The sequence below is a fragment of the Motacilla alba genome, chromosome 13, assembly GCF_015832195.1.
Source record: "Motacilla alba alba isolate MOTALB_02 chromosome 13, Motacilla_alba_V1.0_pri, whole genome shotgun sequence".
In the NCBI taxonomy this organism is placed as follows: domain Eukaryota; kingdom Metazoa; phylum Chordata; class Aves; order Passeriformes; family Motacillidae; genus Motacilla; species Motacilla alba.
In genome coordinates this window covers 15,060,278-15,087,928 of record NC_052028.1, presented here as the reverse complement: position 1 = coordinate 15,087,928, position 27,651 = coordinate 15,060,278, and the positions used below count along the sequence as shown (strand labels likewise).

The 27,651-nt window shown below is 63.3% G+C and overlaps 5 protein-coding genes across 10 annotated transcripts; 3 read left to right on the top strand and 2 right to left on the bottom strand.

The window, feature by feature from the left end:
• Window positions 1-61: 61 nt before the first annotated feature.
• Window positions 62-3,789, bottom strand: LMAN2 (lectin, mannose binding 2). Its single transcript, XM_038150375.1, has 8 exons — window positions 3,613-3,789; window positions 3,414-3,532; window positions 3,210-3,327; window positions 2,879-2,958; window positions 1,587-1,748; window positions 1,176-1,290; window positions 687-806; window positions 62-542 (listed from the first exon to the last, which is right to left on the bottom strand). The coding sequence occupies exons 1-8, from the start codon at window positions 3,752-3,754 to the stop codon at window positions 382-384; spliced, it is 1,017 nt and encodes a 338-aa protein (XP_038006303.1). The 5' UTR covers window positions 3,755-3,789; the 3' UTR covers window positions 62-381.
• Window positions 3,790-4,757: 968 nt separating this feature from the next.
• On the bottom strand, window positions 4,758-7,830 carry LOC119706425 (ADP-ribosylation factor-like protein 3). Of its 2 annotated transcripts, XM_038150123.1 has the most exons (7): window positions 7,432-7,830; window positions 6,926-7,069; window positions 6,721-6,837; window positions 6,562-6,612; window positions 5,660-5,845; window positions 5,500-5,581; window positions 4,758-5,352 (listed from the first exon to the last, which is right to left on the bottom strand). In XM_038150123.1, the coding sequence occupies exons 1-6, from the start codon at window positions 7,726-7,728 to the stop codon at window positions 5,534-5,536; spliced, it is 843 nt and encodes a 280-aa protein (XP_038006051.1). In that variant the 5' UTR covers window positions 7,729-7,830; the 3' UTR covers window positions 4,758-5,352; window positions 5,500-5,533. The 2 variants fall into 2 exon arrangements, with proteins under 2 accessions (XP_038006051.1, XP_038006050.1); XM_038150122.1 differs by having other exon boundaries at window positions 4,758-5,581; window positions 7,432-7,823.
• A 1,478-nt stretch (window positions 7,831-9,308) lies between these two features.
• RGS14 (regulator of G protein signaling 14) lies at window positions 9,309-17,672 on the top strand. Of its 3 annotated transcripts, none has more exons than XM_038150521.1 (15): window positions 9,309-9,567; window positions 10,896-10,917; window positions 12,035-12,189; window positions 12,296-12,388; window positions 12,894-13,037; window positions 13,197-13,346; window positions 13,514-13,631; window positions 13,718-13,839; window positions 13,916-14,119; window positions 14,224-14,300; window positions 14,412-14,538; window positions 14,971-15,052; window positions 15,228-15,286; window positions 15,504-15,618; window positions 15,884-17,672. In XM_038150521.1, the coding sequence occupies exons 1-15, from the start codon at window positions 9,523-9,525 to the stop codon at window positions 16,111-16,113; spliced, it is 1,743 nt and encodes a 580-aa protein (XP_038006449.1). In that variant the 5' UTR covers window positions 9,309-9,522; the 3' UTR covers window positions 16,114-17,672. The 3 variants fall into 3 exon arrangements, with proteins under 3 accessions (XP_038006449.1, XP_038006448.1, XP_038006450.1); XM_038150520.1 differs by having other exon boundaries at window positions 9,350-9,567; window positions 13,511-13,631; window positions 15,884-17,661; XM_038150522.1 differs by having other exon boundaries at window positions 9,350-9,567; window positions 13,511-13,631; window positions 15,861-15,976.
• Window positions 17,673-18,763: 1,091 nt separating this feature from the next.
• SLC34A1 (solute carrier family 34 member 1) lies at window positions 18,764-23,085 on the top strand. 3 transcript variants are annotated; one of them, XM_038150519.1, is made up of 13 exons: window positions 18,764-18,983; window positions 19,196-19,306; window positions 19,502-19,684; window positions 20,047-20,175; window positions 20,253-20,396; window positions 20,506-20,617; window positions 20,709-20,904; window positions 21,103-21,198; window positions 21,309-21,411; window positions 21,641-21,808; window positions 21,955-22,071; window positions 22,219-22,343; window positions 22,441-23,085. In XM_038150519.1, the coding sequence occupies exons 1-13, from the start codon at window positions 18,779-18,781 to the stop codon at window positions 22,993-22,995; spliced, it is 2,244 nt and encodes a 747-aa protein (XP_038006447.1). In that variant the 5' UTR covers window positions 18,764-18,778; the 3' UTR covers window positions 22,996-23,085. The 3 variants fall into 3 exon arrangements, with proteins under 3 accessions (XP_038006447.1, XP_038006446.1, XP_038006445.1); XM_038150518.1 differs by having other exon boundaries at window positions 19,193-19,306; window positions 21,312-21,411; XM_038150517.1 differs by having other exon boundaries at window positions 19,193-19,306.
• Window positions 23,086-23,618: 533 nt separating this feature from the next.
• Window positions 23,619-25,413, top strand: LOC119706440 (alpha-2C adrenergic receptor-like). The gene has a single exon (XM_038150158.1). It carries the CDS (start codon window positions 23,900-23,902, stop codon window positions 24,926-24,928), a length of 1,029 nt encoding a protein of 342 aa, XP_038006086.1. The 5' UTR covers window positions 23,619-23,899; the 3' UTR covers window positions 24,929-25,413.
• The last annotated feature ends 2,238 nt before the right edge of the window (window positions 25,414-27,651 follow it).

Genomic DNA, 27,651 nt, shown 5'->3' with positions numbered 1-27,651 from the left:
TTCCTCCAGCACTGCCCATCCTCCCTCCCTTCTCTCCCCATCACACAGAGCCAGAGCCGCGGGTGGTGTCAGTCCTTTAATGCCCCATCGCAGCCCCCTCCCCTCAGCCCCTCACGTTCACACCTGCCCCAGGCAGCACAGCAAGTCCCAGCAAGGCGGGGGGGAGCGCTGGAAAAACCGGGGAGCAACCTCCAGGCTGCCTCAGCAGAGCTCTGGGGAGCCAGCGGGCATCACCCCCCTCAGTCCAAGGGCCGGGCAGGGGTTACAGCCAAACAGACAGGTAAGAAAATACTTCTGGTATTTCTCAGAAACAGCATTTAGAAACCACAGTTTTTTTACAGCTCCCCATAAAAAAAGATGGGTTTGGGCACAGGTGCTCCGCTAGTAGAAACGCTTGTTCCGTTCCTGGCGCTTCTGGAAGACCACGGCTCCCACCACAGCGCAGACGATGATGCCCAGCAGCGCACAGAGCAGGAGCAGGAACACCTTCCAGCCCGTCAGCGGCCCGCTCCGGAAATTCCCCGTCGGGTCATCCACGTTGTCTGCAAGGGAAAGAACAGCTGCAGAGACCAACAGCGCCTCGGCTCCCGTGAAGTTCTGCCAGGTGTCACGACTTCATCGCCTTCCAGAGTCCAGCCCCAACCTCCCAATCCCCCACTGAAGGTTTCCAAAGCCCCCAGGCTCACCTTTGGGGGATTTAAGGAGGCTGACCCTGGGCTCGATCTTGGTCCAGTCAACGGTGTCATCTTCTACAGGGTGCTCCACCATGAGCTGGAACAGCTTCATCGAGATAATGTCGTGATTGTCTGGGGAACAACCATGAGCATCAAACGCCATCAGAAGCTCGGAGATGTCCAGACACTCAGAGCACCCCTCACTGTCCTCTGCCAGGTCCAGTCTCCTTCCCTCTCAAGCCACCCTCATCCCCAGGTATCAAACCGCAATCCAAAGAGGTTCCTTAGCTCTCAGGTGTCTCCTTTCCCCAGCCATGGGTCCCAAAAGGGTCTCAAGAGCCCGGTGAACAATTCAGAGAAAGGATCCACTGCATCCAGTGTTACAATCACAAAATCACAAGAGCTTTTAGGGTTGGAAGGGACCTCTGGCGATCCAAATCCCCTGCCAAGACAGGGTCACCTAATCCAGGCTCCAACCACCCTGAGCAAAGCCCCTCTCACCAGAGAGATCTCCAGTGCCAGCAGAAGCACCAAAGAAGTACCCGGTTGGCAGCTGCACCCCTGCGATGTCGATGCAGTTCTTCCACTCGTTCTTGTCTTCCACGTCAGTCATCACCTGCAAAACCATGAGAGGGTCACACCAGGAATGTTCAGAACCACAGGGCAGGGTCCGACCTCCCCGCTCAAGCAGGGCCATCCCAAATCACAGATTGTGTCCAGATGATTCATTAACATCTCCACTTAAGGACACTCCACACCCACTTTTGCCGCGCCACTATCCTGCCTGGCTGCACCTCTGTGGAGCTGGCGGTGCCAGAGAGGCAGTGGCTGAGCCTGGCATCCCATCTCCGGGACTGTGACCCTGGCAGAGCCAGCTCTGCCCCCGGAGAAGCAGGGCCCCATGGGTCTCACCGTGAGCCGGCCGCGGGAGTAGCGCACGGCCAGGAAGGTGTCGTGGTTCTGGTTGCGCAGGTCGGCCGAGCAGCCGGCCAGCTCCGTCCAGCGCCCGTCCTTGCTGTGCTCGTAGCTCAGGGAGCCGTTGTTGACCATGGCTGAGATGTAGGGGAACACGCGCTGTGGGGACAGACAGGGGCTGTGGCAGCTCCCAGGCACGGCCAGAGCCCGCACAGGGAGCACGGCACGGCAGCAGGGCCCTGGTCAAGCACGGAGCACGGGATGGGCACGGCTGCTGCTCCACCTAAAGCTGCCTCTGAAGCAAGCCAGAGCTGCCTCAAGCACACCCACCCTTCCTGAGCTCCCATTTCAAGACCCCCAAGCTGTGATTCAACCCACCCTGTACTCCATGGCCAGGTCAATCAGTGTCCCACACTTGCAGAGTGGCTGGGTAAAAATCCCAGAATTATTTAGGTTGGAAAAGACCTCTGAGAGCATTCAGTCCAACCTGTGACTAATCCCCACCTGGTCAGCTAGCCCTGAGTGCCACATCCAGTCATTCCTTGAAGACAAGAAGTGTGAGAACAGAGAACAAGACCCAGAATGGACAGAATTCTACAGAAGCAGCAAAACCACACACAGGGTTTTGCGATCAGTGGATTACCTACACCAGGAGAGGACAACTGGAGGCAGGAATTCACCTCCCATGAGCATCAAGACAACAGGGAGATGGGTAATTTCCAGGGGCTTTATGGCTGAAGTATCGTGGATTTGATGGTACAGACCCCAAAGCACACTTTTGTTTTCTGACTGTGCCATAATGAGATCCACAAACACACAGCAGGGCAGAAGAAAAGGATCCCCAGCTCTCACAGCACGGATCTGTCCCGTGGCCATGGGAATTCTGGAGCAAAAAGGCAGGCCAGGAGTTTCTTTCAGAAACACACAGGTTGCAAAGAGAAAATAAGGGCAGAAACATCACAGGATGAGTATCCAAAGCACAGAGGTCAGGGAACGACACTCAGGATGAATATTACAGATGGTGCTGGGTTTACACCAGCTCTGTGCCTGCTCTCCTGCACAGAGAAGATGCCCTGGAAACATCTGTGCAGCCAAGAGCAGCACAAGAAAGAGCAAGGAGCTCCTCATCTCCATTAATGCACACAAACTCTTCTCTTTACCAACTCCCAGGACATGAAGAGGAGACCATGCCCAGCTAGGGAGAGACTTCTCCTTGGATCAGGTGAGAAGCACCGGGAGCAGAAGGGAACAGCTGGCTGGGCACTGCACAAGCTGCCTGGAGCACTCACCTCCGTCGCCTCATCATTGGGATAGGTATCAAGGAAAATAGCCAGCCCATGGAAGTTGTCCTTGCTGCCAAAGACAGGACCTAGAACAGGGCAGAGGGGTGGAGAGAGGGAGAGACAGAAGGAGGTGAGAAAGTGTGCCAAGAGAGTTCTGAGCTCTACAAGCTGTTCACTGCCAAGCAGGTGGCTGAGGGCACCAGCTGCCCGGGCGGAACACAGGGGACACGTCACCCCAGCCTAGTGAAACCAGAGCGGGGAGCTCAGAGCCGTCCCTGGCCAGCTGCCTTCCGGGACGGGCCCGGTGTGCTGCGGGCCGGCCGCTCCCGCCACCGACCTGGCGTCAGGCGTTCCTGCGTGTACCACAGCGCCAGCCCGTCCCCGTGCAGGTTCTTCTTGCCGGCTCCGTGGATCTTGAAGTGGACGTGGAGCTCCCAGTCCTTGAGGAAGCAGGGCTGTGGGAGGAAGCCCAGCGGCGTCAGGGCGTGAGGCGCCAGGGCCGTCCCGACCCCCGCCCGCCCGTCCCGCCCCGGGCTCTCACCACGCGGTTCCAGATGGAGCCCTCCCGGCTGCGCTCGTCGGGCGTCAGGCGGACGTACTGGCTGGTGACCATGGTGCTGCCCGTGAAGTCCCACAGCGGCATCGCGGCGGAGCCCGCGCCTGCAGAGGGGCGAACGGAGCGCGGGTCAGCCCGGGCCGCTCGCGGGGCGCCCTGAGCGTCCCCCCGGCCCCGCGCTCACCCTGGTACGGCTTCATCAGCGAGTGCTCCCGCTTCAGGTGCTCGCTGTTGCCATCCGTGAGCTCGGCGGGCGCCGGGCGCGGCCCGGCCAGGGCCAACAGCAGCGCGGCCGCCGCCACCAGCCCGCCCGCACCCGCCGCCATGCTCCGCTTCCGCCTTCCGGCGCCCCGCCCTCAGCCCCGCCTCGCAACCGCAGCGACCAATTAGAAACCCGCACTCCCTGCGGTCCCGCCCCCAGGCGTGAGCGGCATCATTGCTCGCCTATGGCAGGAGAGAAGGGCGGGGCCAGCGGGGCGCGCTTCTCCCGTAGAGCGGCGGGAGGCGGGAGGAGCGGGCCGAACGGCCTCCGGCGTGCGTTACGGGCGCTCGGCGGCGCGGGGCGTGCCGGGAGATGTAGTCCGCCCGCCTTCCCTGGGCCCCCTCACGTGCGCGGCTCGTGCCGACGAGTCCCGGGAACGGGAACAATGGGCTCGGGATGGGCACGGGGAACGGGCTCGGGAACAATGGGCTCGAACAGCCCCGGTGTGGGCACGGGGAACGGGCTCGGGAACAATGGGCTCGAACAGCCCCGGTGTGGACACAGGGAACAGGAGCAGGAGCAATGGACTCGGGAACAGCCCCGGGATGGACACGGGGAACAGGAACACTGGACTCGGGAATGGCCCTGGGATGGGCACGGGGAACGGGCTCGGGAACAATGGACTCGGAACAGCCCCGGTGTGGACACAGGGAACAGGAACAGGAACACTGGACTCGGGAATGGCCCCGGGATGGGCACGGGGAACGGGCTCGGGAACAATGGACTCGGAACAGCCCCGGTGTGGACACAGGGAACAGGAACAGGAACACTGGACTCGGGAATGGCCCCGGGATGGGCACGGGGAACAGGTCCGCGAACAATGGGCTCGGAACGGCCCTGGGATGGGCACAGGGAACACGAACAGGAGCAATGGCCTCGGGAACGGCCCCGGGATGGGCACAGGGAACAGGAACACTGGACTCGGGAACAGCCCCGGGATGGGCACGGGGAACGGGTCCGGGAGCAGCCCCGGGATGGGCCGGGGAATGGGTCCGGGAACAACGGGCTCGGGAAGGGCCCCGCGGGCCTCGCCGGGCCGCAGAGCCCAAGGACAGGCCGAGGCAGCGTGGAGGTCACGGCCTTTATTGAGGCCGCGGGGCAGCCCCCGCCCCGCTCCCGCAGGTCTCCCCCCGTCCCTCCGCCACGGAGCCGTGGTGGCCGGGCAGCGGAATCTCCCGGCCCTCCGGATGGGCACCCACAGCCAGGCACCCGCAGCCCCGCCCGGGGCACAACGCGTGCGGTACCAACAGGGACAGGGTACGGGAGCCCTCGGCGGCACCGAGCAGCCCCCGCTGGCACCGGGCGCATCCCTCCGTTGGTGACCGGTGCCGTCTTCGTGCTTGTCCCGAGTCCTGTGCGCGCATGGAGGTGCTGAAGGGAAGCTTTCCAGAGCGGCTGCCAGGGCTGGGGCAGCACCAGTTCCATCCTGCGGGAACACAGGGGGACACAGCACTCGGGTGCCTGGCGGGGTAGCCAGCGCCGTGTCGGGGTGCCCGGGGACAGTGTGTGGGTCACAGCAGCCCCTGCAGGGTGTGAGAGCAGCTGGATGGACAAGTCCTGGGCGAGTTCTCATGCTGGAGGTGTGCGAGCCCTCAGCACGGTGGGACACGTGCTTCCCTCCACCAGCACGGGGGCGGCAGGGGAGTCAGGGGTGCGAGGAGCCCATGGAAGGCCAGGAGGCAGGGAGAGGGGAAGCCGATTGATTAGTGGAAGACTGGGTGGGAAAATCATCCGAGCATGGCAGTGTGAGGCTCAGGGCCCAGCCGTGGCTCAGGGGGAGCTGAGGGGGGTTGGCCGTGGCATAGGGACCTGCAGCTCAGTCCTGTCTGGCACTTTGCAGCTCTCACTTCTTCCTGTTCATGATCTGGCTGGAAATCCAGTTCATCCCATCCTGGAGGGAAGAAGGATGTGAGCGCAGGCCCTTGGGCCCTCTCCCAGCTCTGCTGAGCCCACAGGCCCCCAGCCTTACCTGCACCCCTTCCCCAGACAGGGCCGAGCAGGCCTGGATCTGCCACTCCCGGTCCCGGTAGGTGTGCAGGCTCAGCCCTTCTGCGATTTCGGCCGCGGGTGCTGCAGTCACCAGGTCCTGCTTGTTGGCAAACACCAGCAGCGGGACCCCCGTGAGGGACTCGTCTTCCGTGAGCTCTGCCAGCTCCTGCCAAGAGAGAAACTTCTCCCAGGGCTGCTGCCCTCCTTTACGGAGCTGCCCAGCATGAGCTGGACACCTCAGCCCTCCGAATGCCCCATCCCTCCTCTCTGCTGCTCATGGCAGATAAGGAATCTTTACATTCCAAGGGAGAGAAGTTCCCAAAGGAGCTTCACTTCCTGGAGCTCCATCAGCCCAGGAGCCCCATGCAGGGCTACTTGAGGACTGAAATCCTCCCAGCACTGAGAGCCCTGGGCAAAGGGCAGCTGCAGGAGGCTCCTGGCAGTCCCAAGCTGTCTGGCACACCCACACCGCCGTCTGGTGCGGGAACAGCCGGGGCTGGCACTTGGAGTCTCACCTTCCCCTCTTAAAGCTCCAATCCCAGGGTTTGTAGCTGAATTTGCTGCTCATAAACCTTTGTCTGGCTGTATCATTAACGGGGCGCTGGAGGGGTGGGATGAGGGCTGGGGACTGAGGGGTCACTTTCACCACTGTCACCCCGGTGCTGGGCAGCCTTGGAGCATCCCAGCTGAAGGGGAGCTGCTGGGCCAAGTGGGGTATCTCTGCCTGCTGAGATCTTGAGCCTTCCCACCGAGCTCTGGGGACAGCATGGCCCCTCCTTGCAGCGCTGCCCCGTAATTCAGAGCAGCTTTGCTTCCCCCTCGTCCCCAAAGAGCTGGTGCCATACAGATCTGAGCCCCAGGACACCCCTCACCCACTCATACCTGCCCTGTCTCCTCGAAACGCTTCTGGTCAGCGCTGTCAATGACATAAATCTGCCGTGGGGACAAAAGGGACAGTCAGGGGCTCCTTCTTGCCCGGCTGCACAGCCCTTCTTGGGGCCCACACAGCATGCACAGGCCCGGCGGTGCTGCCCCGCTCACCAGCAGGTCTGTGCTGCCCAGATACTTCTTCCAGTAGGGGCGGATGGAGCGCTGCCCCCCGATATCCCAAACATTCAGCTTCAAACCGTGGGACTGCACGCTCTTGATGTTGAATCCCTGCGTGGGGACACAAACCCCAGCATCACCCAGGGGATGGGTGGGACCCGCGCCCTCCGCCCCGCCCGTGGCCCCCTGCAGCCCCTACCTGTGTGGGGGTGATGGTGCTGACCTCCTCGGACGCCAGGCGCTTCAGCAGGGTCGTCTTGCCCGCGTTATCCAGCCCCAGCAGGACGATGCGGAGCTCCTGCTCCGGCGATCCCTTCAGCTTCTGGATGACAGAGAGCAGCCCCTGGGGGCCGGGGGGGCTAGGGGAGCCCTGTGGGGTGCTGGCTCCCTTGTTTGGGTGTTTGGGAGGGGGGAACTGGGCATGCTGTTGGCTTTGGGTACCTTGTGTCCATGGCCTGAGCGAGCATCAAGGCCCGGCTCCCAAGGTGTTCAGGCTTGGGGTGGCCCCACAGCAGATCTGCCCAGCCCCAATCCCCCCCTTCCTGGCTGTGCTGTCCCAGCCCTGGGAGCACTCCCAGCTCCTGGGCACGCTGGGGGGCCATGCCCCAGCAGAGCCCTGCTCTGCCAGCCCTCCTGGCACCACCGCTGAGAGCTGGTGCTGCACTCCCCCCCGGAGCCGGTGGGATGTCGCCGGACCCCGCTTACCTTCTGCACATCCCCCATGGTCTGGGAGTCGCTGCGGCCGCGGCACCGCCTGGGGAGCTGCGGGGGCTCGTCCCCGGGGCCCGCCGGTGGGTTCGTGACTGGCACGCTCCCCGTCCCCGGGGGAGGAAGAGGATTACGGGCTCCGGAATTAGCTGCTGTTCCTCCATTTACCCACAGCATTAAATAATGCCCTCGGCAAATCCTCCAGCCAGCTGTCGCCCCGCCGTCGCCTACCCCCGGGATAAACCAGGTCCCCCCGGGCTGGGGCACTGGGGCACAGAGCATCCCTCTCCCCATGGGGCAGGGGTGCCAGCCTGGGGGGATGCTGTGCCCAGGCACGGGGCTGGCACAGCCTCACACGCTGGGATACCTCACGTTGAGGCAACACCAGCGCCCACACGCTGTCCCCTTGCAGGGTGGCAGAAGAAATTGCTGAGCTTGTTTAAAGCCACGTCAGCGACTGCCACAGCTCCCCACTGCTGCCCAAGGGAAACCACCAGGCCCTGGAGCAGGTTGAGGGCTGGGCTGGCAGCAGCTGGAGCTTGGGGATGACACCGGACAGGCGTCCAGAGGGGCTCAGACACATTCTCCAGCAGCCCACCCCCAACCCAGGTGGGGTGAGGGGCTCATCTGTTCTCCGTTTGGATTAAGTGCGTTAGTTAAGCAATGTCTTTGATTCCTGCATGCTGCAGTTCCATCCTCAGATCAGGTTTCCCAGCAGAGAGGTTATCCTTGTGGTGAGGACCGTGAGTCACGCACTCTTGGAGAGACATTTTTATTTATAACTCTGGTGGCAAAGCCAAGCCAAACAACACAGCCACACTCCGACAAAGCAGAGGGGAGCAGCATGATCACCCCTCATCCCACTGCTGCTGCATGCAGTGGCAGGGGGCAGAGGGGCAGCCAGAGGTGCCACCCTCTGTTCCCTCCACCCAGAGACCCTGCCAGGTCTGTGGCTGCTTGTGGTGCTCTGCTTTTTTTGCCTGCTCATGGTGGGAAAGTTTCTATGCATTTTTTTCTGCATAGATCTGCACCCAACTTAATGTTAGGGTTCTGCTTTTGATAGGTTAATCACCCACCTTACATCCCCGTTATTAGCATTTCCCTGAGCGGGTTGCCATGGTGCTCTGCGGTTTATCCTGCGCTGTTAGTTACTGAGATTTCCTAACAAATAACCCAAAATATCCTCCACTGGTTTGTGGTTGCTGATCAACATGGAACCCCGACCTTAGGAGATGGGCAAAACTGCTTAGGCATCAGTTTGGTGACTCCAAGCTGCACGTCCACTGCTCCTCCCTGCCAGGTTCTGCTGGCACAGGCAGCCCTCCCCAAACGCTGGCCCTGGGGCCAGCCCCACACCCTCTGTGACCAGGGCAAGTGGCACCAGGATGGTGGCAGCGTGTGCTGGGCCTGCTGATGTCCCCCTGCCCCTGCACCCCCCTTCCCTGGGGTGATGTGATGTCCGGGAGCTGCTGATGTCCCCCTGCCCCTGCACCCCCCTTCCCTGGGGTGATTTGGTGGCTGGGAGGAGCCCGCTCAGGCTGTGGGGAGGGGGACAACAGGGTGGCGACCCCAGCCGTGCTGGGATTGGAGACCGGGATGGGTTTGGGAACAGGGATGCAGATGGGGATGTGGTCACGGATGTAGATGTGGATGGAGACAGGGACAGGGATGGGGATGGAAAAAGGATGCAGATGGAGACGGGATCGCGGATGTGGATGCAGATGGGGAATGAACGGGATGGGGATGGGAAACAGGGATGCAGATGGGAACGGGATAACGGATGCTGATGCAGATGGAGACGGGGACGGAGATGCGGCGGCGCCGCGGCGGCTCCTGGCCCGGAGCTGGAGCCGGTGTCCGCCGGGGCGGTGCCGGCGGCGCGGGGCGGGCGGGCGGCCCCGCTCCCCCCGCTGCGGTCTCGGTTCCCATGGTGACACTTCCTGTGGGAGCCGAAAGCGGTAGTGTGCGAGTGCCGGGAGCGCCGGGCCGGGCCGGGCCGGGAGAGCCGCGCCGCCGGCCGGGGATGCTGCGGGGCCGCGGGCCGCGCCCGTAGCGCGCCGGGCCGGGCCGGGCCGGGCCGAGCCAGGCATGCAGGGCAAGGGCAAACTGCTGGTGGTCCACAACGGGCGCATGGTGAGTGCCCGGGGCGCCGGTCCCCATCCCCGGAGCGCCGGTGCCCACCCGCGGGGGCGCGGCGGGGAGCTCGGTACCGGGCCGGCGGGAGATGCATGTGCGGGAGTGCGGACCGGGCGGGCAGCGGGTGTGGAGCGGATAACGGGCACACAGAGGGATGCGTGGAGTCAGGAAACGGGCACACAGAGGGATGCGTGGAGTCAGGAAACGGGCAGGTGGGAGGGTGTGGGGCTTCTGGGCAGGACGGGCAGGATGGGCATCCCAAGCCGGCGGAGCTGCGGAGGGGTTTTAGGGCAGGCAGCGCGTCTAGGGCTGGGTAACAGGCAGGGATGGGGCCGGGCAGCGAGCAGCAGGGGTTTGTGAGGCTTGGCAGCGTTGTAAGGGGATGTGTGGCACCGGGCAGTGCACAGGCGGTGGCGGATGGCGGTGGGGTCACCGGAGCCAGCAGCGCTGGTGTCTGTGCCTGGCCGGCGCGGGCAGGGCTGTGGGTGCGGGCAGCAGGGATGGACGGGGAGGAGCGCGGAGCTGGCAGGATAGAGGGACGTGGGACTGGGGTAAGAGACATGGCAGAGGAATGTGGGGTGGGGTGCAGGGAAAGGCAGGGCTGGGATTGTGGGCCTGGCATGGAGACAGTCGGGAGCTGTGAGGGGGGCACGGGCCAGCTGGGCCAAGGACACCACTGGAATGTGGGCACCACTGGAATGTGGGCACCACTGGAATGTGGCCCCAAGCAGGTGATGAGACACAGCGAGTGCGTGGCTGGGCTTTGGCTGCAGAGGCTCTGCCCATCTCCCTGCTTGGCTACTCCATCCCTGTCTGGGATGGCCCAGCGGGTGCTGCAGGACACCCTGCCCTGATGTGCCCTGGGTTGGCAGCACCTGGTCCCTGCTTTTGGGCATCTGCCCTCTGGTAGCTCCAGGGAAGGAGGGAACAGGCAGTTTGCCTGCTTGGGGCTGTGGTTGTCCTTCCTTCCCTCCCCTCCTCCCCTCCTCTTCCTGTGCCGTGGAGGCTGCTTCTCTCCTCCCTTCTTGTTTGGGGTGGCAGGGTTACATCTGATAGCAGCTGCCCTTTCCCATTTGCTGGCCTGGCCCCAGGCCGTGGAGAGGTAGGAGAAAGGCTGTACCCCCTCTGTAACTCTCTCCTCACTGCCCTGGGTTGGAAGTTCTGTGTCCTGCCTGTGCCACAGGGCAGGTAACACCAGAGCAGTGTTTGCTGACAGTGTCTTTTGCTCTGGGCTCAGGCTGGGCTTGCCCTGGTGCTGCTGCCACTCCACCAGGCCAGCAGATGCCATGTAGCCCCTCTCACCTCTCTTCTTTCCACTCCCACAGGGCCCGGCCGTGTCGGATGGAGGTAAGGCTGCTCTTTGCCCGGGACAGGAGGCCAGCATCATCTTCAGGGGAGGGGGAAGCCCACAGGCAGCCTGGTGCCAGGGGCAGGGAGCCAGCAGGCAGCGAGGTCCTGTGTCAGCACAGGCTGTGCCATGGGTGGGTGCAGGGCTGAGCCCTCTGCCCAGCACTGGCCATGTCCCCCCATCCCTCCTGCATGGCCCCTGGTGCCTGTCCCTCCCTCTGGCTGCTCAGCTGGCACTTTGGGGTGCTGGGGGCTGAGTGGCTTCCTGGGGCAAGGAGAACCTGGGTACCAGCCAGCCCCAGATTCTCTGATGGAGTCTGTCTGTCTGTCAGTCTGTCAGTCTGTCAGTCTGACTGTGCACTGGATATCTCAGATGGTTTGTTTAGCTGTGTTGGCCCCAGTTATTCATGGTTTAGCCCACCAGGAGGATAAGTAGGGGAGCCTGGCAAAGGAGCAGCCTGACACACCTCCTCCATTCCTGCCAGCTTTGCCAGGACAGCACTGTTTCCATACCCTTACCTTCTCTTGGAAATGACCCCCTGCTCCCAGCTGCACACCAGTCAAACCAGTTGCAAAGCTGGGGTTGCCCCTGGGAACTTCCATCTTTCTGAACACATGGTCACCCTGGGTTTCCCCAAAGTGGGGTTTCCTCAGGGTTGGGAGCTGGAAATGACACTTTTTGTGCCCTCCACATGGTGGGTTTGTCCCTCGTCTTGGCCAGAGGAGTAGAGAAAGTGGGTTCAGGCACCTCTGCCCATCTTCCAAGCTTCCCTCCACTCCGTGTGCCCTCTGTGTCCCCTTCCACTCCGCTCTCCCTGCTGGCTGGGTGCCTTGCCATGGCTGTCTTACCCCAGGAGATGAGTCACTGGTGGAGTCACGGTGACACCCAGGGTGGGCACAACTGCCAGCACTGGCAGGGAGAGCTGTCATGCCAGGAAGTGCCAGCTGTGTCATCCTGGTGCTCGATCCTCCAAGGACGCCACCGTGATGCTCCTCATGTTCCCTACCCAGCACTCACCAGGTCTGATCCAGATGGGACAGATGGAGGTCTGCTGGCACTGGGGGGTGACATTAGGGGACAGGGAGACAGCCAGAAGTGACCCTTTTTCTCTCTCAGAGTTAAATACCTCCCGGGCCCGTGGCAGCAACCACAGTGTGAACAGCCTGCCAGCCCCACCAGCCACGTGTGGATCCACACAGGGCTCTGTGGTCAGCTGGGCTGAATCCTTCGAGACGCTGCTGCAGGACCGCGTGGCTGTCACCTACTTCACCGTGAGTGTCACAGCCCAGAGCTCAGCCCCCGCCCCCATCCACTGTGGGACACCGACTGTCCCACAGGCACAGTGCCACCAGAGCAGCAGATCTCTCTGCCCTGCAGGAGTTCCTCAAGAAGGAGTTCAGTGCTGAAAACGTCTACTTTTGGCAGGCATGTGAGCGCTTCCAGCAGATCCCAGCCACTGACACACAGCAGGTACCAGCTCTGGGCAGCTTTGCTCACAGCTGCTGGGAGGGATGTGGGCAGAGCTGTCCAGCTGCATGTCCAGAGGTGCTGGCAGACCCCTTTTCTGGGGGGCTGAGCAGGCTGGGGACTCTGCAGAAGGAATAAAGACATGGATGTGATGTGCATCTGAAAAGCCACAGCTGGGACTGCCCACCCCACAGAGCAGGATGTGCTTCCCCAGCCCGGGACTGCCAGAGGGTGGAGAGTGTTTCTGGGGGGACAAGACCAAGGGCAGAGCTAGACAGGGGATCACGGGGACAGAGCCAGGTGGCTGCAGGGGAGGGTTCCTCCCTCAGGTTGTACCTCTATGGAGACACTGGTGTGTTGTGCCCAGAGCTTGGTCCTGAAGCCCAGGTACTGAGCTGGTCCCGGGGCAGGTTGGTTCTTCAAGGCTCAGGTGTCTCTGTGGGGTGAGCAGGGAGCTCCCTTGGTGGGGGGGGGTTGCTGGTCCCAGCCTGGCCTCCTGTCCCCTCAGCTGGCCCAGGAGGCACGGCGGATCTATGATGAGTTCCTCTCCAGCCACTCGGTCAGTCCTGTGAACATTGACAAGCAGGCCTGGATTGGGGAGGACATGCTGGCCACCCCCTCCCCAGACATGTTTCGCATCCAGCAGCTCCAGGTATGGCAGCACCTGAGCTCCACCCACAGCACGGGGGCTGTGGGACCACACCTCATGTCACCCAGCATCCCTGCTGCCACCGTGGGGCTGTGCCATGGGGCAGTGGCCAGAGCCTGGAGGGGTGCAGGGGTCTGAAGCATGCACATCCTCCCTTTCCAGATCTTCAACCTGATGAAGTTTGACAGCTACACGCGTTTTGTGAAATCCCCACTCTACCAGGCCTGCCTGCGGGCAGAGAGCCAGGGCCAGCCCCTGCCCGACCTGCGGCCCCACTCCCGCAGCAACAGCCCCCCTCCTGACCTCAGCAAGGTGAGTGAGGGGGAACGGGGAATGGGGACATGTCCCCGTGGTGCTGGGTCCCTTCCCCGCTGCTCAACCCCGGGCTGAGCACAGACAAGCAGTCAGGGGACCAGGGAAAGGGAAGGGGAAAGCTCAGGTGTTGCCATGCTGAGATGCTGCTCAATTGACCCCAGAAGACGAAGCTGAAGCTGGGCAAGTCGCTGCCACTGGGCGTGGAGACAGCGGGCAGCGGTGCCAACCGCAGCCTCCAGCGCTCCTTCAGGAAGGGAGAGCGGCGGGAGCCGTCCTGGGCAGGTGAGTGCTCTGCTGAGCAGGACAGAGGGGCCTCACCACCCTGAGGGGTGTTCACGTCCCCACCACCGTCCCTCTGTCTGTCCTAGAGGGGGGAGAAGGCAGCAGGAGCGCCATGTGGAGGGAGTCCCAGGGCTCACTCAACTCCTCAGCCAGCCTGGACCTGGGTTTCTTGTCCTCGGCCAGCACGGCCGCCAGCCCCTGGACGGAGGTGAGTGGGCACCACGCCAACGCCACGGCACCACGCTGCCACTGGCTGGGCTCAATCCAGCGCATCCCTCCCTCAGGGCCAGCAGAAGAGCCTGGGGGGCAGCGAGGCAGAGCTGCCAGCCAAAGCCATGAAGTACTGCTGCGTGTACCTGCCCGACGGCACGGCCTCGCTGGCCGCTGTCCGGCCCGGCCGCTCCATCCGGGACATGCTGGCAGGGATATGTGAGAAACGCGGCTTCAGCCTCCCCGACATCAAGGTCTTCCTGGTGGGGAATGAGCAGGTAGGGCAGGCAGTGGGGAGCAGGGTTTCTGCCAGCCAAACCATCCCCGTGCCAGGACAATGTGCTGCTCTGCCGGCTCTCTCCTGATGGATTGTCTCCTGCAGAAAGCGTTGGTGCTGGACCAGGAGTGCTCCGTGTTGGCAGACCAGGAGGTGAAGCTGGAGAACAGGATAAGCTTTGAGTGAGTGGGAGCTTTGGGGCCATCCACAGTGCCTGAAACCCAGTACCCCGGGCAGTCCCGAGTGCCCTGGCTCTGCTCCTGCCTGCAACCACCTCTTCCTCCCCTCTGCAGCCTGGAAATCTCCTCCCTCAACAAGACCATCCGCATCACAGCCAAGTCGACCAAGCGCATCCGGGAGGCGCTGCAGCCCGTGCTGGGCAAGTACGGCGTGAGCGTGGAGCAGGCGCTGCTGCGCAGGGTGAGCCGGGGGGCTCGGCAGGCACGGCCAGCCCCGGCCTTTGGGGGAGCCCTGGGCTTGGGGCTCAGGCCAGGGCTGCTGGCTCTGAGCAGGTCGTGGGGAGCAGCGGTGTGTGCCGGGGCAGCCTGTGAGCTCCTAGAATCACTGGTTTTGGGATGGGCTGTGACATCCCGCTGTGTGCTGGGGGCAGCCTGTGGGCTCCTAGAATCACTGTTTTTGGGATGGGCTGTGACATCCCGCTGTGTGCCGGGGGCAGCCTGTGGGCTCCTAGAATCACTGGTTTTGGGATGGGCTGTGACATCCTGCTTGTGCTGGGAGGGAGCAGTGGGTGTTGCCTGTGCTGGCCCAGTGGGGTCTGGCCAAGCAGGTCCTCAGCCTGGCTGCCTTTCCCGTGCCACAGTGAGTGTGACACTGGCTGCTGTTCTGTTGCAGCAAGGTGAGCCAGCCACCCTGGACTTGGAGAAGCTGGTCAGCACAGTGTCTGCTCAGAAACTTGTCTTGGAAACACCAGCAGGTAAAGTGTCCTCCCTCCCAAGCCATGTCCCCTCAAGCCACATCACCCTGAAGGGTACTCAGAGGGTCAGGCTGTTTTCTGCTGGCCGTGGCTCCCTGGGACAGGGCCCATCCTGTCCCTGCCTGGCCAGGACCAGGATGCTGGAATGGGGCACTGAGCATGACTTCCCTTGCAGGCGTACGAGTGGTGGGGAGCACTGAGGCTGCGGCTGCCCCCTCTCTGCTCCGGAGTGAGGTGAGCATCAAATCCCACCAGCCCTCGTTAGAGATGCCCTCACAGCTGCTGTCGTGGTCCGCAGGGAAGCTGGGCCCTGCTGTGGTGCCAGCACCTGCCACGGGGCTGGGCAGTGGGTGCCAAGGCAGGAGCCAGGCTGTGGGAGGGTGATGGGGACACAGCCCGGGGCAGTGCTGCCTCCTCGCCCCGTGGCTGAGGCCTGGGCTGCTCCTTGCAGGAGGGAAGCCCAACAGGAGCAGAGCCTGACACGCGATGGGAGATGCCCTCCTCCTTCTCCAGGCCACAGTCTTCAGCTGCCATGAACCTCAACCGGCGCACGTACGACCTGGAAGGTGAGACCTGGCCTGTCTGAATCCTGAGGGGCTGGGGCAAAGCGCAGGCTGAGGGATGCAGAGCCCCTGGTGTGCTGGGGATGGCTGCAGGGTCCCATGAAGCTGGGAATGGGCTGTGGGCTGTTGGGGTCTGGCGTGGAGCAGGGAGAGGGTGCTGGTGCTGTGCCTGGGACATATTCAGGGTCATATCAGGTGGAGAGGGCAGCTGAGGTGCTAGGACAAAGCCCCAGTGCCTGGCTCAGGTGCTTGATCTGCATTTCCCCAGGGCTGGTGGAGCTGCTGAACCGTGCCCAGAGCTGCCGGGCCAACGACCAGCGTGGGCTGCTCTCTAAGGAGGACCTGGTCCTGCCTGACTTCCTCCAGCTCCCCGTGCAGGACAACAGTGCCTGTGAGGGGTCACATCAGCCCAGTGCCCCTCAGGCTGGCTCTGAGGAAAGCAGCTGCCCTCAGGAAGAGCCTGCGCTGGCTCAGCCTTCGTTCGACCACAAGCTCTGATGAGTGCTGCTGCACGTCCACACCCGGTGCATGGCACCCCCAGGCCATGCTGGGGTTCAAGAGGGGCCTGACAGCCCCTGCCCTGCACCGCTGACACTGCCCAGACTGCAGATCCATCCACGTCCTGTCCCACGCTGTCATGTCGTGTCGCTGTGAGTGGCTGAGCAGCTGCCGTGCCCCTCGGTGGGGCCATCCCGGTGCACGTCAAGGGACTCTTGTACATAGTTTGAACCCTCGTTGCAAAGCAGTGCAACATCCCTGGCACCGTCCTGCCCAGTGCCTCTGCCTGCAGCAGAGCTGCCTGCCCAGCACATCCTGCCCGCGTCGGGCTGACACAGCCCCACTCGCTCTCTGGGTGGGGAAAGCTCCCTTCCAGCTGCAGGGTGTGCAGGATAGACAGGGTGGGTGGGGAGGAAAGGCAGGCTCCAGTCCTGAACTCCGGTGCCGTGGGCAGGCAGGGTCAGGAGAAGTGTGCCCAGAGCTCAGAGCCAGATCCAGCCCTGGCCCCGTGGGAACAGGGCTGCCCAGTTGTTGATTTGCAAGTCCACCCTTCCTGGGGAGGGTGAGTGTCGCCCTGCCAGGCTGTGCCCCGGGCGGGTTGTTACGTCTGCATTGCGTGAGCATGGCCTGATCCTGCCACAGTAGCACTGCTTGGAGCAGGGCACATGGTTCCTGCCCCGGGCAGCCAGAGGCAGAGCCAGCAGATGGTGCCAAAAAAGCCTTCCTCCTCCCTGCCGGAGATCCTGCGTGGGTGGCTGCTGAGGGACAGGCAGGAGCAAATCCCCATCTCCCCCTGCCCCATCCCCACTGGGGTGTGGGCGCTCAGCCTGCCAAGACAGCTCTGTCTTGTGCCAGAAGAATGCAGCACCCTTGGGTGTGAGCACCTCAGCCTGGTGTGCGGGTCCCCAGCGTGTGCCCAGCCTGTCATTCCTGCCAGGAGCCTTGAGCCTCGATCTGCCAGTCCTGGCTGTGTGCTGCTGGTCCCCATGCCCAGCAGCCCCGTGTCCCCAGAGGTCCCAGACAGAATCTGCAATGGAGACGTTCCCCCAACAGCAGCCAGGAGATCCCTCCCCAGTCCATACGTGCCAGAGCCCTTCCTGGCTGTGCCTTGGGGAGCCACTCCATCACCACTGCCTGGCCAGAGGCAGAGGGGTGACCCAGGGCCCCCAGGCTTGCCCAGAGATGGGGGCATGGCCACCCAGCCCTTTGCTGCCACAGCCAGCTGCAGCCCTGTGGCCTTAGTCAGAGCCCCCCTGTGTCTCTGTGATGCTGCTCAGTTCTGTCTGTGCTGTGGAACCAGGGGAAATAAAGAGCATTGCCTGGATGTACCTTTCTTTCCTTCCTCTGTCAACAGGGCTGGATTGTGCTTTTCCCAGCAGCAACGTCCTTTCAACCCTCCTCTCCCCCACAGAGCCTTCCCCAGGCCCTGGCAGAGCTGGGGCCAGCCCTGGGCTCCAGTGCCACCCGGACTGGCAGCAAGGGGCAGTGCCAGGAGCTTGTTTACCCAGCACTGCTGATGGAGTACGGGAAGCTGCAGGGCCGGCATGGCCAAGGACTTCAGCCCCGACCCTGTCAATGAGTGACAGCCAGAGCTGCCAGGGCCTCACTGGGTTAATGATTGTGGGGGCAGCTGGCCAAGAGCCCCTGGGCATGGGGCAAGTGCGGACACCAGCCCCCTGCACACTGGCTGCCCGCCCTGGACAGCAGGGTCCCCAGGCCCTGCGGAGGCAGGACATGTCCCCTGCTGTGCCACCTCCCGGGCATTCAGCTCCATCAGTCTGTGACTCAGTGGAGGTGATGCTCCAGCAGTGGCACAGGTGTCCCCAGGCTGTCCCTAAGGGCCCTGGAGCACCCAGGGGATCTTCCCTTACATTTGCACCTGGCTAGTCATGGTGATGGGTTCTGGCAGTGCTTCATCCTGGGGAAATGGGGATGTGGCAACTGAACGCCTCTGTGCCCGCTCCCACAGGCACAGGGCTGGAGGAGCCTTTGGCCACTGTCTCTCCCTGGATAGCTGTGGATATAAGCTCGCTGGGTGTCCTGTGGGCGGATGGAAACTTGGCTGGAGGTGTGTAAGCAGCAGGTAATGATAAACAGGGCTGAAGAGGTGGTGACGGCAGCGCTGGCCTCGCTCCTCTCCTGCTCACCCACCGCACACGCTGGGGAGATGTGGCGCCAGGGAGATGAGGCTCTGCCCCACACAGCCCTCAGCACTGCTGGCTGCCCCACACTGAGCTGCTGGCACGGGCAGAGCCCGGCTGTGTGCCACCATCACCACCAGTGGCAGCACATGGGGATCACAGTGGTGTCGGCATCAGCCATCTCCAACGCCCTGGGAGTGAGGACATTGTGCCCTGGGCAGAGCTGATGCTGTGACGGCACTGAGGTGATCATGGCCTCACCTCTGGTTTGTGATACTCCAGCAGCACCAGCACCAAGCCCTCCTCCTCCTCCTCTTCCTCTCGTGCAGTGGATGAACCACCTGGCACCAAGCGACGGAGAGCTGAGGCTCCTCCAGCATCTCCTCTCGGGCACTGGGCTCCAGCAGCGCCCCGGCTCTGCTCATCACCGCAGCGGCTGCTGCTCACCCCGACCCGGGAGCGCCGGGGCCGCGGTACCCCGGGGGCACGTGCCCCATCCCGGCCCGCGGCCACAGCTGAGCGGGATGTGGTGGGGGTTACCCATTAACTGCAGGAATTTCTGGGGAGGAGGTGAGCAGGAGCGGAGGCGAGGGGCGACACGGGGCTCCTTAGACTTTGCTCTTGGCGTGTGTATAAAGGGCCGTGGTGCCCCGCGGGCCACTTCGCTGGAGGGACGCGTGGATGTGGCATGTGGAAGTGGCACTGCCCTGAGTGCCCGGCCAGCCCCAGGTGAGCTGGGCCCTGGGCAGGAGGAGTCCCCTTTCTGCCTGCCCTTTGGGAGCTCGCTGGGGTGGCACAGCAGCAGCTGGTGGCCCAGGGGACCAACAGATGATGGGATGGTGCTCCTCAGTGGTGCCAGCGCTGCAGGGATCTGGGGGGACGCGGCAGCTGGTGCAGCACAGCTGTGGTGACACGCAGCCACCTCTGCTCTGCCTCAGCAGGAGCGATGCTGCCCTACCGGACGGAGAGCCCAGTCCTGCCCGGCCGCTGCCCGGTGCGGGGAGGAAGGGTTGTGCACGGGCCACAGTTTGCCTATTGCCCCAGCCCCCAAGGTAGGTGCCCCCAGCCCTCCTCCTCCTCCTCTTCCTCTTCCTCTTCCTCTTCCTCTTCCTCTTCCTCTTCCTCTTCCTCTTCCTCTTCCTCAGCTCTGCTTCTGGCCAGACACTGGCCCAGGCAGTGCTGGGCTCTCCTCTGCAGGGAGGTCCCTGCCAGGACAAGGCTGTAACGTAGGTGCCGTCTCTCCCCAGCTCTGCACCAGCTGCCGGGTGCCCACAGCTGCCCCTTCACGGTCAGCGCTGTGCCCTGCCCTGAGCATGGCTTCCCCTGCCCCGGCTCCCCGGGCCGCCTGCGCGAGGGCCGCGAGCGGTACGAGCTGGACGCGCTCTCCTGGCAGGGGCACCGGCTGGGCTTGGACGAGCTGCAGAGGCCAGGTGAGACCCACGGGAGTTGAGGGTCTCACAGCACCTGGCTGGGGAACACCGCAGAGATCTGAGAGAGGCACCTGGGGCACTTGGGGTGCCAGGACTGTGGGGTGCCAGGTTGGGAGGGGAGTGCTGGTGGAGAGACCCTCAGTGTCCTTGGGTGATGTGAGAAGAGCTGAGGGACAATAGGACAGCTGGCACAAGGCACTCCAGGGTGGGAGGAGATGGAGGGGACCCTGGGACGGGTGGCATAGCTAGGGACATGAGCCCTGGGCTGCCAGGAGCCATGAGAGTGGCATAAGGCTGTAGGAGCCAGGGGAGCCAGGGCCACGACATAGCAGGAGTTTAACACTCTCTCTTGTCTTGCACAGAGCTCGGGTGCTGGGCCAGGGTCCAGTCCTTCTGTGTCTCCCTTCTAAAGGTGCCCCTGATGTTTGGGTTCCTGTACCTCTTCGTGTGCTCTCTGGACGTGCTCAGCTCTGCCTTCCAGCTGGCTGGAGGTAGTAGGGTGGCAGGGATGCCTGGGAACCTGGTGGCATTGGCAGTGCCAGCAGCCTGCACTCACATTCCCTTACAGGTAAGGTGGCGGGGGACATCTTCAAGGACAACGCCATCCTCTCCAACCCAGTGGCTGGGCTGGTGGTGGGCATTCTGGTGACCGTGCTGGTGCAGAGCTCCTCCACATCCACCTCCATCATCGTCAGCATGGTCTCCTCAGGGTGTGAGTGTGCCCATGAGGCTGCTGGGGACTTGAGGCTGAGGGAGAGGATGGTTGGATGGGGTCACCCTGCGCCGGGCCACGCAAGGCTAGCAGGTCTCTCTGTCTCCAGTGCTGGAGGTGCGCTCCGCCATCCCCATCATCATGGGCTCCAACATCGGCACCTCGGTCACCAACACCATCGTGGCCCTCATGCAGGCTGGCGACCGCAGCGAGTTCAAACGGTGAGAGCTGGATGGGTCAGAGGACACTTCTGGGGCTGGGGGCTGTTCCTCAGGGCCACCTCATACCAACAGGCTCCTTCATTCTGCACAGGGCCTTCGCTGGTGCCACGGTGCACGACTGCTTCAACTGGCTGTCAGTGCTGGTGCTGCTGCCACTGGAGGTGGTCAGTGGGTACCTGCACCACGTCACCCGCCTGGTTGTGGCCACCTTCAACATCCGCAGCGGGAAAGATGCCCCTGACCTGCTGAAGATCATCACAGAGCCCTTCACAAAGCTCATCATCCAGGTCTCCTCAGCTGTTATGTATGCCAGCGTGGTATGCCCCAGGCTGGCAGTGGTTTTCTCAGCACTGGTGTCCCTTTGATGGCAGCTGTATCCAAGTGTCCCCAGGCGGGCAGTGGTGTCCCCATGCCAGTGGAGATGTCCCCAGCCTGAGGGTGCTTTTAGCCCCCAGGTGCCCTCTCCAACATGCGTGTTGTTGCAGCTGGACAAGTCTGTGATCACGGGCATCGCGACAGGGGACGAGAGCCTGCGCAACCGGAGCCTCATCCGCGTCTGGTGTGGACCTGCAACCCCACAGGTGAGGGGACCGTGGCCCTGCTGGGGCCACCAAGCACTCCCACAGAGGATGGGTGGTGGGCAAGGGCTGGAGGAGGACACTGGAGCCAGCTGTAGCCCACCTTCTCCCTGCAGATGGCCACTGTGGGGCTTGGGCCCGCCCCAAACTGCACATCCCCCGGCCACTGCAGCACTAAGGGCATTGAGGTCCTTCACAACGTCACCAGGAAGAAGTGTGAGTGGGTGTGGAGGGCTTGGGCAGGGCTGGGGCACAGGGCATGGGGCTGGGGAGGTGCAAGTGGGGCTGGGGGTTGTATGTGTGATGGAGAAGTGCTGGAGTCATGATGTGGGGCAGGGCTGGGAGACGCTGCACTGGGGTCCAGGTGTGGGGCTGCCTGTGGGGGCAGGTTTGTGAGCGGGGCCGGGCCAGCCCCAGCCCCTTGTCCAGCCGTGCTGTGGGGCAGGTGAGCACCTCTTCACCGACACACCACTGCCTGACCTGGCCGTGGGGCTGGTGCTGCTGGCCGGGTCCCTTGTCGTGCTCTGCACCTGCCTCATCCTCCTGGTCAAACTCCTCAACTCCCTGCTCAAGGGGCAGGTGGCCAAAGCCATCCAGAAGGTCATCAACACTGGTGAGTAGGATGGGGACCACATGGCCACCCATGCCCATCTCCACCTGCCATCCTCAGACCTGTCCCTGGCTGCCCCTGACCCCAGCCCTGATGTGGCCGTGGCCATGTCCCTGTTTGTGTCCATGCCTGTGGCCATGCCGTGGCAGACCTCCCACACCCGCTCAGCTGGCTCACCGGCTACTTCGCCATGGTGGTGGGTGCTGGGATGACCTTCGTGGTGCAGAGCAGCTCTGTCTTCACCTCGGCCATCACACCCCTGATCGGTGAGTCCCAGCCACTCCTCATCCCCTGCCACGCGCCATCCCCTGGACCGCGGGTGCTAAAGCACTCAGAGGGACAAAAGGAGCTGTGCCTCCCTGGGAGAGCATGGGGATGGCACTGCCAGGAGTGACAGGGTGCCCCTCCCACAGGCCTGGGGGTGATCAGCATTGAGCGCGCCTACCCACTGACCCTGGGCTCCAACATTGGCACCACCACCACTGCCATCCTGGCTGCCCTGGCCAGCCCGGGGGACAAGCTGGCCAGCTCCTTCCAGGTACAGTCAGCTCAGGGCTGTGGCTGGGCTGGACGGGGTCACCAGGCAGGGCAGGGGCTGGGGGAAGCCCAGCCTGATGGGGATGCCATCCTTGCAGATTGCTCTGTGCCACTTCTTCTTCAACATCTCGGGCATCCTGCTGTGGTACCCACTGCCCTTCACCCGCCTGCCCATCCGCATGGCCAAGGCGCTGGGCGAGCGCACGGCCAAGTACCGCTGGTTTGCCGTGCTGTACCTCATCATCTGCTTCCTCCTGCTGCCCTCCCTCATCTTCGGCATCTCCATGGCGGGCTGGCGGGCGCTGGTGGGGGTGGGCGCGCCCTTCCTCGGCCTCCTCTTCTTCGTGGGGCTGGTGAACGCCCTGCAGGCGCACAGCCCCGGGCGCCTGCCCAAGTGGCTGCAGACCTGGGACTTCCTCCCCGCCTGGATGCACTCGCTGCAGCCCCTCGACCGTGTCATCACCCAGGCCACGCTGTGCTGCACGGACCGCTGCCGCAGCCCCGAGGGCTGGGAAGAGCCCGAGGGTGCTCCCAGAGACAAGGCCAGGCTGGGGCTGGACAACCCTGCCCTCTCCTACCCCGAGGAGATGCCCAGCCCCAGCACGCGGGTGGGCTCCCCTCGCCCGCTCCCGCACGGTGCCACGCGGCTCTAGCTGGCAGCGCACACCCGGGCTGCTGCTCCTGCGGCCGCTGGTGCCCACCATCCCTGCTTGGCTGGTGTCTAATAAAGGGGGAGCGCTGACACCCCTGTGTGTGTCTCTTTGGGTCCTCCCTCTGCAAACCCTGCTGTCACAGGTACCCCTCACAGCATCACTGCTCAGCCCAGCTGCTGCTGGGGACACACCAAACACTCACTGTGGGGCACATGGTGATGATGCCACAGCTAAACCCCGAGCTCTGTAGCCACCTGTACTGAGCTGTCACAGGCAGCATCTTCTTCTCCCCGCCTCACCCCCGAAGGGCTGAGCTGGCAGGGTCCCTGGTGCCCCACTGTGTGCTACAGCAGCACATCAGTGATCGAGGCACAGCTCGGGACAGCCAAGCAAGGTCCTGAGCTCCTGCGGTGCTGCTGAGTTGGGATCAGCAGGATGGTGACTCGGCGTGGTTGGGCAGTGCCCCTGCACCACCAGGCACCCTGGCACCCGTGGCTGGAGCCCTCCTGCCGTGGTCACCCTGAAGGGAGCCCTTTAAGTGGCAATAACAGCTTCTCCCACTGCCCACAGATGTTTGGGTTCCTGCCAGTGATATCGGCCCACCCTTCCCTCCCTCCCTCCTTCCCGCCCGCCCTCCTCCGGACTGGGACCAGCAGAGCCAGCAGCGCTGCCGTGGGAGCCTCTCGGTGTTCCCTGCACCGCTGCTGTCCTGCGTGCCCTGCCGGGCAACCGCTGGGCCAGGACGACCTCGCCACCAGACCGGGTCAGTGCAGGAGCGGTGGCAGCCGGGAGAGCCCCTGGGGACTCAGCGATGCTGGGACTGCGCCCGCAGCCGCTTCGGGACCGGTGAGCAGGGTGGGGGAAAGCCCCATGGGGCTTCATCTGCTTGAGGGGCCGGGCCAGCATGGAGCCAGCCAGCGCCCTTCCCAACACCTCCGGTAACGGCAGCGGCGCTGGCAGTGCCCCACACTCACCCGCAGCCACGGGGCTCATCTTGCTGGCAGCCCTGGCCGTCCTGCTGGCCACGCTGGTGGGCAACGCTCTGGTGGTGGTGGCCATCTCCACCAGCCGGGCCCTGCAAGCCCCACAGAACCTCTTCCTCGTGTCCCTGGCCTCGGCAGACATCCTGGTGGCCGTCCTCGTCCTGCCCTTCTCGCTGGCCAACGAGGTGATGGGCTACTGGTACTTTGGCGGGCTGTGGTGCAGCCTGTACCTGGCGCTGGACGTGCTGCTCTGCACCGCGTCCATCGGGCACCTCTGTGCCATCAGCCTCGACCGCTACTGGGCCGTCACACGGGCGGCACGGCTCAACCTGCGCCGCAGCCCGCGCCGCGTGAGGGCCATGATCGGGGCGGTCTGGGCGGCGGCGGCCCTGGTGGCACTGCCACCGCTCCTGCGGCCACGGCCGGGCGGGCGGGAGTGCCAGCTGAGCCAGGAGACCTGGTACGTGCTGGCCTCCTGCGCCGCCTCCTTCTTCGTCCCCTGCCTCGTCATGGTGGCCGTGTACTGCCGCATCTACCGCCTGACGGCCCGGCGGACGGCCGCCCTGCTCGCTGCCCGCTCCCCGCGCCCCGCCAGCAGCGACGGGAAGGTGTCGGGCGTTGGGATGCTGAGATGGCACCGCCGGAGCCAGCACCAGAGCGTGTTGCTGTGCCGTCGGCGGCTGGTGAGGGCGAGGGAGCGGCGCTTCACTGTGGTGCTGGCTGTGGTGATGGGCGCCTTCGTGCTGTGCTGGTTCCCCTTCTTCTTCACCTACAGCCTGGGGGCTCTCTGTGGGCAGGGCTGCCACGTCTCCAAGCCCCTCTTCAACTTCTTCTTCTGGATTGGCTACTGCAACAGCAGCATCAACCCCCTCATCTACACCCTCTTCAACCGGGACTTCCGCGCTGCCTTCCGCCGGCTCCTCGCCGTCCCCCACTGGCACCGCACTTAGGGACCTATTTTGGGACACTAGGGACGTGGCCCCCAGCCCTGCTCAGCGTTCACAGCACCTGGCCCCACCACAGACCCTGGACGACAGTGCCAGCATGCAGCTTGAGGTGCTTCTGGAAATGCAGGATTGAATAAAACGAGACCAGATCCGGTGCCTGGGGCTGGCGTCTGCCTCCAGGGAGCTCAGAAAGTGGCACCAACCGCCAGCACCTTTTGTCACCCGCATCACCCCACGCGTATGCCTTGCAGCAGTGGTGGTGACAACTTGCTGTGGCAGCTTCAGTGAGTACCAGCCCTCCCCGCTCTCAGATGAATGTCTGTGTCCCCCAGAGTGTAGGGGATGGACCCATGGCTGCTGTGAGGAGGCAAAACGCTCCCCGTGGCAGCGTCACCAGCACTGGACTGAGCTGGCTGTGCCACCACAGCAGCTCAGTCCGAGAGCTCTGTGCCTCTGTGTCCCCTCTGGGAACATGCCAGCTGTGCTGTGTCATGGGGGCTCTGTGAGGGCACCCACAGCGGGGTGCGAGGGTGGCAGGTCTGGCGTGGAACACCCCACATCCTGCTCGGGGACTGTCCTGGGATCTTGCTGCAGGAGGGAAAGGAGGAATGACATCCCAGAGCCAGAAAGGCAGTTCTCCCTTGGGAGAGTGTCAGAGATGGGATCGCATGGGAACAGGCTCCAGCACAGCCTGACGTGCAAGAGGCCACGGAGGCAGCTGTGGGGAGAAGACCCAGGGACAACCACATCCCCCTTGGGGGGCAGAAACCGCCCCACACCCACCCTGCCTGGCTGCCTGCCTTGCTCTGCACAGACACCCGGAGGTCAGGGGCTGCTCCACTTCTTCAGCTTTGCTGCTCAAAATAGAAAATCTCAAAACATTGGACTTTCTCTGGGCTAAAAACAGCTGCTGGCGCCTGGGAGCTGGAGCTCAAGGAACACTGGCCCCCGCCAGGCCCCCCAGCCCCTGCCAGGGTGGGTGCAGCTGAGCTGGGCTCTGGGGGGGCTGGATGGGATGGGGGCACTCACAGCAGTGAGGATCCCTGGGCCATCACTGTGCCTGCTGGCCCCATGTGGGGAGGCCATGGAGTGGGTTTTGGAGCCAGCAGAGGTTCCCAGTGGGATCAGGTTAGGATGGGTCCCAGTGCTGACCCTTGGAGCTGCACGGGCAGTGCCTGCGGAAGGAGCTGCCCTATCGCTGCCACCCAGCTTCCCCTCCCACAGCCGCCCTTCTCCTTCTCACAACCAAACAACATTTTGCTGCTAAAAATACTCAGATGAGGGCAACTAGTGGGGACACGGCCAGGCCAGCTCTCCCAGGGGGCACCAGCCCTGTGTCAGCACCCCAGGGCCCCACAGTGCCCTGGCCACACACCCTGGTGCCACCAGGGTACCAGGCACTGCCCATCCTCCCGGGCGTGAGCACACAGCTCCCCTCCACAGCGCTGAAAAGCAGAGTGGCAGCTCCACCACCTGAGCTGCTGCTGGGTCTGTCGGGGACATCAGGATGCTCTGGACACTGGTGCTGCTCCAGCAGCCTCCCGTTGTCCATGAGCCTTGTCAGTGATGGGAACGGTGCTGCAGAATGCCAGGTGGGAGGAAACAGAAAATAGCAGCCATGGGGTTAATGCTGGAAATGTGAATGAAAACAGAGTCATCTCATTTGAAGTTCAAAATAAATATGTGGCAGCTTTGGGAGGAAAGCAGCTCTAAAAGAGGAGCTCTCACACCATGAGCTCATCCCTCCAGGCAGAGTGACAGAGAGATTACCCCCAAGGTGTGGCAGGGCAAAGGATCCTCCTCCTCCTCCTCCTCCTAATCACTGCAGATTCGTACCCTGGAGATGTGACATCTGATTTGCAGTGGCTGCTGAAGGGCACAGCAGCCACAGGCAGCACTGACTGCACGGACAGTGAGTGCTTGGAGTAATTTGTGTTATTATCACCCTCGCTACAGCCTGAGGACATGAGCCCAAAATCTGTCCTGCCATGGGCCCAGGCTGCCACTGACAGACACCAGGGGAGGGACCTGCCCATCATCTCCTCCATGCCCTGGCAGCACCAGCCTCACACCTGGGGCAGCCTGGAGACATCCCCCGTGGGCTGGAGCAAGGGACAGGAGCTGTGGGAAGGCAGAGGTGATGTCCTCACCCCAAAGCCAGGAGCAGCACAAAGCAGGGCAGACACCACTCGGTTTAAGAAGATTAGTGAGTGGTTTTGTGCCCAGGAGATGGGTGGGTGAGTGAGGGGCTGACAGGTCAGCGAGGGGTGCTCGAGTGCAGGCCAGCTCTGCAGGGAAACCAGGTTTGCTGGGGATCAGGCAGGGAGAGGTTCCCATACCACAGCTTTAATTCAGACAGGACAACTAATTTTGGTATAAATTAAAAAAAAAAAAGGCTTTTAGAGAGAATAATTGGTGGAAAGAAACTGGCGGGAGCTCAAACAGCAGAACGGCACATGAGCTGTCAGGGACAGCTGCACTGGGGGATGACAAAACGCAAACCTCCACAGCAGCGGTGACCACGGAAACGGGGCACCGGGGCTTGGGTCACGCACCCCGCCACCGGGATGGACCGAGACACCGGGGAAACACGCGCGGCTGCTTGGAGTAAACTGAGACTGCGAAGGTGGGGAGGCTCCCCTGGACACGGAACTGGTTCGGCCAGGAGAGCCCAGGACGCCGCGCAGACAGTCCCGCCCGAGGGACGGGAACCAAAACCGGGACCC

Bases quoted from the DNA above. Each gene is read 5' to 3' on its own strand.
- LMAN2 (XM_038150375.1), bottom strand. From the start codon at position 3,754: ATGGCGGCGGGTGCGGGCGGGCTGGTGGCGGCGGCCGCGCTGCTGTTG. The intron at 3,533-3,612 runs GTGAGCGCGGGG...GCCCCTCTGCAG, and splicing joins GCTGATGAAGCCGTACCAGG to GCGCGGGCTCCGCCGCGATG. The intron at 1,291-1,586 runs GTGAGACCCATG...ATGGTTTTGCAG, and splicing joins ACTCCCGCGGCCGGCTCACG to GTGATGACTGACGTGGAAGA.
- LOC119706425 (XM_038150123.1), bottom strand. From the start codon at position 7,728: ATGGGGAGAGGGATGCTCTGTGCCCCAGTGCCCCAGCCCGGGGGGACC. The intron at 7,070-7,431 runs GTAAGCGGGGTC...CCCGGCCCCCAG, and splicing joins CCATGGGGGATGTGCAGAAG to GGGCTGCTCTCTGTCATCCA. The intron at 6,613-6,720 runs GTGAGCGGGGCA...TCCCCACGGCAG, and splicing joins TGGGCAGCACAGACCTGCTG to ATTTATGTCATTGACAGCGC.
- RGS14 (XM_038150520.1), top strand. From the start codon at position 9,523: ATGCAGGGCAAGGGCAAACTGCTGGTGGTCCACAACGGGCGCATG. The intron at 10,918-12,034 runs GTAAGGCTGCTC...TTTCTCTCTCAG, and splicing joins CCCGGCCGTGTCGGATGGAG to AGTTAAATACCTCCCGGGCC. The intron at 12,389-12,893 runs GTACCAGCTCTG...CTGTCCCCTCAG, and splicing joins CAGCCACTGACACACAGCAG to CTGGCCCAGGAGGCACGGCG.
- SLC34A1 (XM_038150517.1), top strand. From the start codon at position 18,779: ATGTGGTGGGGGTTACCCATTAACTGCAGGAATTTCTGGGGAGGAGGT. The intron at 19,307-19,501 runs GTAGGTGCCCCC...GTCTCTCCCCAG, and splicing joins CTATTGCCCCAGCCCCCAAG to CTCTGCACCAGCTGCCGGGT. The intron at 22,344-22,440 runs GTACAGTCAGCT...CCATCCTTGCAG, and splicing joins AGCTGGCCAGCTCCTTCCAG to ATTGCTCTGTGCCACTTCTT.
- LOC119706440 (XM_038150158.1), top strand. From the start codon at position 23,900: ATGGAGCCAGCCAGCGCCCTTCCCAACACCTCCGGTAACGGCAGCGGC.